This window comes from Paralichthys olivaceus, chromosome 21, assembly GCF_024713975.1.
Source record: "Paralichthys olivaceus isolate ysfri-2021 chromosome 21, ASM2471397v2, whole genome shotgun sequence".
NCBI lineage: Eukaryota > Metazoa > Chordata > Actinopteri > Pleuronectiformes > Paralichthyidae > Paralichthys > Paralichthys olivaceus.
This window is the reverse complement of record NC_091113.1, coordinates 6,425,991-6,437,088: the sequence shown is the minus strand read 5'-3', so window position 1 is coordinate 6,437,088 and position 11,098 is coordinate 6,425,991. Positions and strand designations below refer to the sequence as shown.

The 11,098-nt window shown below is 42.4% G+C and overlaps 2 protein-coding genes across 2 annotated transcripts; both read left to right on the top strand.

The window, feature by feature from the left end:
- The first annotated feature begins 45 nt into the window (after window positions 1-45).
- On the top strand, window positions 46-4,279 carry LOC109626724 (FERM domain-containing protein 6-like). The gene is made up of 13 exons (XM_020082857.2): window positions 46-216; window positions 707-797; window positions 1,038-1,117; window positions 1,253-1,311; window positions 1,416-1,617; window positions 1,691-1,846; window positions 2,185-2,250; window positions 2,423-2,491; window positions 2,604-2,778; window positions 3,000-3,176; window positions 3,332-3,460; window positions 3,563-3,585; window positions 3,669-4,279. The coding sequence occupies exons 1-13, from the start codon at window positions 145-147 to the stop codon at window positions 3,708-3,710; spliced, it is 1,341 nt and encodes a 446-aa protein (XP_019938416.2). The 5' UTR covers window positions 46-144; the 3' UTR covers window positions 3,711-4,279.
- A 156-nt stretch (window positions 4,280-4,435) lies between these two features.
- Window positions 4,436-9,067, top strand: ghdc (GH3 domain containing). The gene is made up of 11 exons (XM_020083541.2): window positions 4,436-4,653; window positions 4,811-5,101; window positions 5,689-5,885; window positions 5,998-6,192; window positions 6,307-6,426; window positions 6,639-6,936; window positions 7,437-7,626; window positions 7,707-7,778; window positions 7,908-8,041; window positions 8,395-8,483; window positions 8,582-9,067. The coding sequence occupies exons 1-11, from the start codon at window positions 4,569-4,571 to the stop codon at window positions 8,801-8,803; spliced, it is 1,893 nt and encodes a 630-aa protein (XP_019939100.2). The 5' UTR covers window positions 4,436-4,568; the 3' UTR covers window positions 8,804-9,067.
- The last annotated feature ends 2,031 nt before the right edge of the window (window positions 9,068-11,098 follow it).

Here is an 11,098-nt window from a genome sequence, read left to right as displayed (position 1 = left end):
CTACACTTCACAGATTTGTTTGTACCTTTACTATGTGCTGTTTCATAAGTCAGAACCGGCTGCGGAGGGCGGGCTGACTTGTGTGTTTATCTTAAGGACAAGAGGGAGATATTAGGACGGAGACAAACAGAAGCTCCTGTGACAATGAGGACGAAACAGAAGCGACGAGTGTGCATCCTTCTACCCAACAAGCAGCACCTGGACTGTACCATCACAGTGAGTGGCTTTCTAAGTCTGTTTATTGGTTTGTTTTATTGTCTTAATGCATCACTTAAAATTAAATACGTTCATATATCTCAACCACTTAAAGGCTTTTCTTCCATGCCAGTGATGAGACAGAGGCATTTAATTTAGTTGCATATGGCTTGAAGGTAATTATTCTAATGCAAAAACTGGTATAGAGAGCCCATTATTAAAATGTTTGTGCTGAGCAAAGTGAAAATGTTTTTCCACAGTATTCAGTCACATGATCACTTGATATTCAGTAAAATATCAAGTGATCATGTGACCCCAGAGTTCTCTCGATTACAGATGACTGCTTTTTGAAGTGAGGATTGTTTGAAATGAAAAAAATCCTTAAAATTTGTGTTTACAGCATAATCCAATTTACAAAAAATATATATATAATGATTAAATATGCAAATAAATTACCTAATAATCAATACAATCTTGTGTCACCATTATTATTACACTGTGTGTTCTTCAGGTGAGAGCCAGAGCCCAGGAGGTGTTGAACAGCGTTTTGAAGCAGCTCGGCGTCACTGATCTCTACATCTTCGGCCTGGCTGTTCTCAGAGGTAAGTTATCGTGTCACATGTGCGGGAGGTGGAGTGAAAAATGTTTTCACTTCATTCACTGTGGAATGCTGAAGTGAAGGGAGGATGCTCACGATGAAGGGAGTAGAAACTCCTCATTAGCCTGTAGACGTCATTTGACGATGATTATTTCAACTGTATTTAATAAACTGTGCACAAAACAATCACTGGACTTGATGCCATCTACTCTGTGTTCATTGAAAGTTTATATTTTCCCGACAGATAATGAATATCTCTTTCTTGATTTGGACCTGAAGTTGAGCAAGTACTTTGGCAAACGATGGAACAGAAGCTCAACAACAGTGAGTTTTAGTTGTTATCTTACAATTCAATGAACATCAGGTCTTCGTTGCATGACTTTTGTGTCTTAAATAACTCCACCTAAATAAGCATTTATATAAGATATTCCTCTTTGACTCTGTTCTGAACATTCTCAGGTCCCATTCATCGTATTTCTGAGGGTGCAGTATTATATAGAGAATGGACAGCTGATACTGTAAGTTGATTTCCCATCAGCATCCTTTTCTGAAAAATTAAAAAGCTCCCAGACGTCCACATAACAGAATTGACATTTGTGATTTTTCTACCTGGTCATTTCAGGAGCAGCAAAGTGCAGCAGCTCTACTACACCGAGCTGAGGCAGAGGGTTCTTCGCTCACAGAGCCGCCAGCAGGAAGCTCTGTTCTTCCAGCTCGCAGCTTCTGCTCTTCAAGCTGAAGTTGGAAATCTGGAGCAGAGAGATTGGAATGAAGAAGAAGAGGAAAGATGTTACTTCCTTCCTGAGGATTACTTCCCCTCCTGGGTAAAAATAGACTTACAAATGAAATCACATTCATTACATTTGTTTGTATGTGACATTATTATGTTGTGCTCAGCTGATTAAACGTCAAGGGCGAGCCTACCTGCTCCAGCACTGCCCTGCGTTGCACGAGGAACTGAGAGGTGTGACACGCAGCCAAGCCATGCTGCAGTTTATCAAAGAGGCCGGCAGCCTGCAAGACGGACCGGTCACCTTCTACAGGATGAGACAGGTCAGACTGAACCCAGACATGATGATTCAACTCCCTGAGGAGAAAACTCCCGATAAATCTGGAAAGAAGCAGACAAACAATATCATATCAGAGGGTTGTGAGGTCTAAGATGCTGTTGGTGTAAATTGTGGAGCAACTTGAACCTTTAATATAAACATGTACAAGATTAAGACATAACACTACACTGATTATTCCTTTGCCAAGCTGCTTATTTCTCTAATCTAGTCTCTCATCTTTAATCTTTAGTTTTTAATCATTTTTTGTGCATATTTAATGGAAGATCCTGTTCCCTGCTGCAGCATCTGTTGTAAGTTCCTCATGTTCTTTGTTCTCTGCAGGAGAAAAGAGAGCGGAGAAGTTCAATCCTTCTTGGGGTGGTGTTGAAAGGAGTCCATATTTACGAGGTGGCTCCTCCTCAATGGCAGGAAACACTACATTAAGTCGGGCCATTTGTTTGTGTATATGCACATTATTTGGGGAAGGTTTTGACTTGTGAATGTAAAAACTGTTTAAACCAATTTATTTGTGAGTTGGATTATTTTATAAATGTCAACTGATTAGATTTGTTCCCTGAAGGAGGTGGAAGGGAAACTGTATCTGTTGCACAATCTTTCTTGGACCGACATCGACCGCTTCACTTTCCAGGTTGTGGCCCTAAAAACACTACGTACATACTTAAACTTACATAAACTTACTGCCACCTATAGAACATCACCTCCACCTCGTTTCTGATCCCTCCCTTTCTCTTGCTCTCCAGGGCAAACGGTTTGAAGTCGCTGCCGTCGGGTCTCTGTGTCTCCCTGAGCTGGTGTATTACACTCACTCTGCCTTCCACTCCAAACACATCCTGAGGCACCTCAGTGACAGTCACCGACTACACATCGACACCAGAGACGCAGTCCTCTACATCCAACAGCTGGAGGACATGGAGGGTCAGTAGGTGCATACTACAAACTCAGGGACTTCTGTTTGTGGTACATGTCCATAAGGGGACAGTCATTATGTTCAAGGCCAAGCTGTTGCAATATAAATTACTGCAAACTCAACAAAATCATTGTCACTATTTCAGACTCGTCACAATTTGGACTTAGTATTCTCTCAAAAATTCAAAAGTACATTTTTCCTTTTTCTTTTTAAATGTCTATATGTGCAGCCAGTCACTTCTACAAAGAGGCCTACATCTGTGACACAGAAGGCCTGAGACAGCGGCTTCAAACCAGCAACCTAACGTCCTCCATGTCTGACTGCAGCGCTGCAGCGGGAACAAGCGCGGCCTGGTCCAATGAGGAGGAGGAAGAGGAGGTGGAGGAAGATGAAGACTCTGTCACAGGTCAGCTCAGAGGAAAAAACATGTTCCACTGTCTCCATGTTACTCAGCTGCTTAGCATTCTGTTTTCTTGGGATACACTATAAGTGACATCTAAGAGAAATAAAAACATTGAACAGTAAAGGCAGCTGAAGTTGTGTTTGTGTTGACTGTGGCAGAGTTTGAGTTGTGCGTCGATGAACCAGAGGAGGTTTTTGTTGATGACCCAGCTGAGGTGTCCTGGCTGGCTGAGCTGATCCGTGGTGCCTCTGTCGATGGACAGGTCGTGTTCCCCTCCTCTTGGGAAGGTTAGTCCAAAAAAAACAAAAACATACACAAATCTAAAATAATTTTCATCTTGTGTTCATCACTTCATGCATCTCACAAAATCTCATGTCTTCTCTCATCAGCCATCACTACGGAAATGAAGCAGGTGAGCAAAATGCTGATCTCTCTCTGACTGATTCAGTCCATCATCAAAGTTTTCAGTGTTTTTTTGTGTCTGATGTTCTGCAGGTTCTGAGGCGGAGAGCTGATGAAGGAGTTTCTGTGGACTAATGTGCAGCCAGAGGAGAAAACAGACTCACTACACATCCTGCAGCAGAAGAAGAGAACATTTGTTGTGGCTTCTGTTGCCATTTCTCTGTCTTTTGACTTGGTGTTGGACAGTAGAGAGAAGTTATAAGTGGACACTGTCTTGTTAATATTTTCACTTCTTGCTTAGTTGTTCTGTACATTTATTATTTTCCTTTATTGAAAACAATCATCACAATTACACATTTCAATTAATTAATATTGATGGATACAGATCGAACTGTAATAACAATAAATTCTGCTTTTGTATTGTTTTTTTCAAAGCTCCACATTGGCTCACCTTCCTAATATTGTTAAAAAACAACTACAGTTTAATCAAGTCATTGGAATTCATTAAATACAAACGTGACAAAGATTTTCTTTAATTTCACTCAACTTAATTTAACTCAATGTATGGTTTTCACACATCACATCATCCTTGTCTCTTTTATATTTCTCTTGTATTTACTTTTCTTGATTTGCTGTCAAAGCACTTTGTAAACTCTTTAAAAAAGTTTTATCTAAATAAAGTGTGTTCTTTGTATTGTTTTATGAACATCCTATTTCTTATTCAGTGTTGTAAAGTGTCCATTCAACATTATACACATTTTGTAAATGTCTTAAAGTTTTCTAAAATTAAAAAAGAAAAGAAAACTGACAGCGGCCATGAATCGCGTCATCGTTTAGTCAACCAATCAGCGGCCGGCTCTGACCCAAACACGGAAGCTGCTCAGACAGCTGATAGGAAGCAGAAGTTGAGGATCGTAAACATGAAGCCTGAACGTGAATAAACACGTAAACAGTAGAAACACCAGGATCAGTCGGTGACACAGTTTTCTCTTCATGGCTTCCTCTTGGGTTCGTGTCGCTGTGCCGCTGGGTTTTGCGGTTTTATCGGTCGCTGCCGCCATTGTTGTACAGAGTCAGGGTAAGAGGATGCAGCTGGATGTGAAACGTGTGGTTGTGACAGCGGAGGAGAAGCTGAGTCTGGTTGCGTGTTGATTCTAAAAGATGGTAAAACGGGTGTAACATAGACCCACAGCGCCCCCACCTGGCTTCTCATTCTCCCCGCGTCTCTCCCACAGGGATGCCGCCGCTCCTGCCCGCCGCCTTCGGTGTGTGCTCCCTGGCCGGCATGGCGCTCCTCTGGAGGGACATCGGCTCCAAGATGAAGGGTGAGAGCCGGACGTGGAGCGGGCTGCTCGGCCAGTACGTGGCCGTGAAGGCGGTGGGCTGGCTGGGCAGGAGGCAGAGGAAGAGGCTGGAGGACGACACCATCAACGTGAAGCGGGTCCAGGAGGAGACGCTGCTCAAGCGCCTGCGTAAAAACGCAGACACGAGTTATGGAAGAGAGTTCGACTTCAGCTCAATGAAAGGCAAGAGGAGGAACAACACTGTTTAAATGATCCGTTTGTGGACACGTGTGATGTAACAACACGTTGAACTGCTGTAGCTCTCACACACAGTCGTCCTTGAACTGAGCTGTGATGTAACATGATATACGGTTTACATAAAGTCTTTAGGTACAGCAGGCGATGCCAGTAGGACCAGGACCAGGATTCACTGAGGTTTTAGCCCTAAAATCAATGTTTTTACTTAACTTCATACGTTTTCTTCACCTTACTCTGAGTGATAATTCATAATCAAGTAGTCAATACGTTATCAGTGATTTTTTTTCTTCAAGGAAAGGATCAAAAAAGTGTAGAATAACTGTTATAATCCCTCCCAGCTCAAGTCAAGGTTTCCTTATCACTTCTGTTAGTTGATTATCAGCCCATCAGACATTTATTTTACTTCCTCACATTTTAGAATCTTGAAAATGTTTGTTTTCTTTCAATTTAATCTCACTAGTATGTGAGATGAAATGATATCACAGCCTGTCTCCTCATGGTCAGTGAAATTAATATTTCAAACCGACAAATTATGTCTTAGACTGTTGTTCACGGTGACACTGCCATTTCAGACAGCGCCAGTTTCCGGGCGCGTCACCCCATCACCACGTATGAGCATTACCGAGAGCTCATCAGACGCATCGCTGCAGGAGAGGAGAAGGTGATCATCGCCGAGAAGCCGCTGATCCTGGCCATGACGTCTGGGACGTCGGGTTCCAGCGCCATGCTGCTCAGCACCAAGGACACCAACACTGAGTTCTTCCTGCAGGTGAAGCCAGCGCTTGGTGTCAATGATGTGTTGGCCCAGCTGCACCCTTTGTTGTGCTATTGGTCATATAAAACTATGATGATAACAATAATCATTTGTGTTTGTCCACCAGGGAGTGACTGTGTGTTTGGACGCCATGCGGCAGGCGTTCCCTGCGACTGACAGCCTGCAGCGCACGACCAAGTTCTTCTACACACCTACTTTTCGCCAGTCTGAGTCCGGCATTTCCATTGGACCTAACTCCTCCACGCCAGCCTCCTCCCGCCACATGCTGAACCTCTACACCACCCCAGCACCCGCCTTTGAGGTACAATAAACATATTCATTGGTCTGGATGTCGCCTGTTTGTGTGTTTAATGATTTGAATGCAAATCAAATAAACATTTCTGCATGATAAAATAAAACTGTACTGTCCCTTTAGGTTCTTAGTGAGAAGGATACCCTCTACCTGCACCTCCTGTTTGCGCTGAAGGATCAGAGTGTGGGAACGCTGGAGTCCAACTTTGCATCCACAGTTTTCTATGCTTTCACTGCCCTACAGGTACAGCCTTGGTCACCACGGTTACATGGCACGATTTTTTCTACATGCATCACTCTCTTCTCTAATTCATAAGATTTCTAAATGCAGCAGTAAATGATTTAAAATGTGCTGTAAAATAATACGAAACCCAAAAATCCTGTGTTTATTAAATTTATTTGATGAACTAAGGATAAGAAAAGTAATTTCTCTCTGATCTCCTCTCCATCCTGTAGGATCGTTGGCAGGAGCTTGTGGGGGACATCGAACGAGGGACGGTCAGCAGTGCTCTGGCTCTGGAGCCCAAAGTGAGGACCAGACTCGAAGCTCTGATGAAACCAGACCCAGAGAGAGCCGCTCAGCTCCGGGTCAACTTCCAGGACGGCTTCAGGGGGATCGCCAAGCGGCTGTGGCCTCACCTCCACCTGGTGCTGGCTGTGGACTCGGGTTCCAATCAGATCTACGGGGAAATGCTGAGGGAGAGTTACTGCCAGGGGGTGCCTTTCTACTCACCCTTTTATGCCGCTACTGAAGGTAAGAACCTGCACGCGACCCTGGACGCTGCTGTGGGAACAGCTGCTGTGAATGACAAAGTGACAGTCAGTTCTGGGCCAGGAAAATTCTCCCTGACATAACAGGTGGAGGGCGAGTGTCCTACTGTACTGTGAAAGCCTCACAAGGTCCCATAATCCAATGGTCTAATAAGCACATTAAGTATGTATTATGCTTGGCCCACAACAGGACTCTACAGTTAATGTAATGTAAGTAGCATTCATTGACTTAAAAGCTCATAAAATGATGCAGGGACCAAAAACTTTCCAGTATTAGTATTTTTAGTCATCACCTTAAAAAGTACATTTGTTGGTCAATGGTTTAGAACCATGTCAACAACAAACATGGTGGATTTAGTGTATTTAAAGAGACTGTTAGGCCTCGGTGGAATATGCGCTCTACAGGGTCTGTTTTAGTTTTGTCTGTGTTGTCAAGTTAGAAAGTCCTCTATCGTCTTTAATTGAATATGTGGGCCCCTGCAGGTCTGATCGGGGTGAACCTGTGGCCTCAGGAGCCAAACAGACGCTACCTGCTGTGTCCTCGCTCCATGTTCTGCGAGTTCCTGCCCGAGGGCAGCCTCGAGGAGGAGACGCCTCACACTCTGCTGATGGAGGAGGTGAAGGAGGGACTAAACTACGAGCTTGTCATCACAAACGCATCAGGACTGTTCAGGTAGGAAAAACACTTTTTATTTTTTATTCTGATGTGCTGGACAGTTGTAGAAGTAATGTCTGTATTTTGCTGTTTCACAGATACAGCATTGGTGACATCGTGAAAGTGGTTGGATTCCATAATCAGTGTCCGATTGTTGAGTTTCAGTACAGGTACAGTATTACACTGTGTACAACTAAAGCATGTGTATCATCTCATGCTGTGTGTGAAGTATCTTTAGTTTTTCTGCTTGAGTACATTTTTACAGATGAGTATTTTGCCCTCGGTCTGTCTCCTGTTAGACGGGGTCAGATGTTGAATGTTCGGGGGGAGAAGGTTTCTGAAGCGTTGTTCCTCAACGCTCTGAAGAAAGCCGTCGCTCAGTGGCCAGGATCTCAACTGGTCGACTACTGCTGTGCTGAAAGTGGCATCATGGGTAAGTTGTAGAACTACAATCATGATTATATCCCTTTATCAGAGGGGGTTTCCTCTGGATTCGTTTGTTTTTGTAAAAAATTATCTATTTTCTCTCGCTCTGTTTTACTGCCTGTTTTCTGTGACTCTGAATCACATGGGGTAATGACGCATTGTCAGTGTTTAAGGGAGAAAGCAAAAATAATGCAGCTTTTTGCTGTGTTTCAGATTCTTTTGGAGAAAGTTGGAACTTGTTTTGATGCAAGATCACACTTGTGTTTTAATCTGACCTTTGTGTGTGTGAAATCTTCTGAGTGGTCAGTCAGGCTCAGTTTGCATTATAATGAATCTGACATTACTGTGTTGGTGTTGTAGGAGATTCAATAGGCGGCTCAGATCCTCATTACCAGGTGTTTGTGGAGCTGAAAGGTGTGAGGAAGCTCACAGAGGAGCAACGATACAAGGTAAGAACAGCATACAGCAGAAATACACTGCATTTTATCTTTTTTTATCATGAAATCACTCAGAGCTGTCTTTCCCCGTCTTCTCTCATTCCTTTCAGCTGGACGTCTGTCTCCAGCAGGACTCGGCAGTCTACAAGTCTTTCCGTATCAAAGGCAGCATCGGACCAATGAGGGTGCAGCTGGTGGCGGACGGTGCGTTCAAGGAGCTTCGTAAGCAGATGATGGCTTTCTCAAACACCTCACCCAACACCTTCAAAATGCACCGAGTGCTGCGCAGGAGAGAATACGCTGATTTCTTACTGGGAAAAACGGTTTCCTGAAACCGTGACACTGACTGTGGCGCTGACTGACTGAATTACGGAGTTGATGAAATGTGCCTTTAGCAACCGAGACGAGACAAAAACATATGACTCAATTGAAAATGTTCATCTCAACCATATTTATACTTTTGTTAAAGCAAATTGTTAAACTGCTACTGTTGTTTTGTTTGATGAAATGTTTTATAACCGCGCCTGACTTCCCTGACAGTCAAAGTTAAACCATATGTTGTCTATATCATGTACTAAAGATAATTTCTGACTTTACCTGACCAGGTTTTCATTTTGTTTTCCAATAATCAGGTGAAAGTCTTAAACGAGAAAACATTTTAATTTAGGTACAATGATGGTTTTTGGTGCAGCTGGTGAAAAAGCCAAAGAAAATATAAAAACTCTCCTAAAGCTCGTAAAATATTGACATTGCTCCATATTTTTATAAATATCGCTCTTTTAGTCAACACCATCTGGTGATATTGAAAGTTTTGGCATCTAAATATTCACAGTGTCACCGTAAGATTAAGATTTATATATTAAATTAAACCCCTTGTTTGCCCAAATCATGGAGTGCAAGTAAAACTCTGATGTATGTTGAGGGCTCATATTACATCTACCAAGGAGTTTATGTTTTCACCCCTGCTCGTTTATTTATTTGTTTGTTTGTCAGCAGGATTAGGCAAAAACTACTAAACAGATTTCCACTAAACTTGGTGGTAGATGAGACATTGGCCGAGAAAAAAACCATCCAATGTTGACGTGGATCAGGGGGCAGATCCAGGATTTTTGATTTATCACTGAGCATTCCGAGCATAGTGAGAGGATTGATATGTATGAGTGTGTGTAATTTGGTGCAGCTTGATTGAATTGAAGGGTATGGTTGAGCCTCGGTGAAGGTATCCGCTCTACTAAGTTCCATTCTAGATAAAACCTGGGCTCAGTAGAACTACATTATTTGTCCTTTTTGTCTCTTCAGAATGGAGAATGAAGAGAATGAATGTCCTGGACAAGTTCATTGTAATAACTTATTATATCATTTGTTGAAACTGAAACTGAATTTTCATTATTGCATGCGTCTCCAGAGCTGTTGCTTCATCACAATAAGGTTTCCCTATTGAGTGATATCATCAACCACTAGAGGGGGCAAATCTTGTGTGTTCTTCTTCAGGTGACCAGATTCACTTGTTATTTGTCTCATTAGCTCAATTCTACAACTGGCGTCTTCATCATATCGCTGGTTTAGAGCCTGAAGATGAAGCTCGTCACTGTGAGTCAACTAAACCTAACACCAGAGGCAAGCAGGGGTCTTAACAACACTTTACTCACATGCAAAAACTGAGTATTTTTACACACAGCAATATTTAGATTAATAGTCAGGACTTAAATATGAACTAAATCCAGCATTATTATGTTTTGTCAGATTCTATCTTGACTGTACTTCTTGAGAATCTTTACCATGTTGTCAAAGATGGGAAAAAAAATGTGCAGCTAAACACTGAACAGGCCTTTTTTCTAACATCTGTTACCCTCACATGTTGTTGCATGGCACACTTCTCTCTCTGCAGGCCCCTCTGTCCACAAAGTGGGCTAATATTTATAGTAACGTCCCACTTCAGTGGGGATTTGACACTGCTCTCGCCTCATTTAGGCTCCATGGAGCGATCAGACCGAAGCAGCAGAGATAAAAAGCTAAATTTGGCTCATTGAAGCCCGTAACAAATGGTCTTCACATGAGAAGACGACATGAATGAAACAGAGGCTGGGGTCTTGTTTTGCTCTCGGGGTTTCAAACAGTTAAACCTGTGGTTACCTTAGGAAGTGAGTCTGTCATCATTCTCGTATTCTCCAGCACATCAGAGGATACTTTCACATTTCACCTCCCTGCTCTTGTGCCAGTGCTGCTATGTACTTCTGTATCTACACGTATACTTCTGCCAAAGCTTAAAAAGACATCTGAGCTTTAAAGAACTGAAACTACAAAAATATTGGGAACTGTTGATGCTTTTCTTTGTTCTTATAACAGTGATTTTCAGGCTTTGAATCTAATAATATTCATCCATTAGTCAAAAAACTTTCAAGACCAAACTACTGAACAGAATTTAAAAATGTGCTTTATTTTTACTCTAACAGGGATATTAAGTACTTGCTCTGTGTTCACACTCTTCAGTTGGGTAATTTTTTTTTTGTAGATAATGAGTTCCCATGTCAAATCGAGGATTTTTTGGGGGCCATTAAAGGGCCACAATTTACACAGAGGGGCCAATTATATGTCCATCAACCATTTACACTTCCTGATTCAGTAAG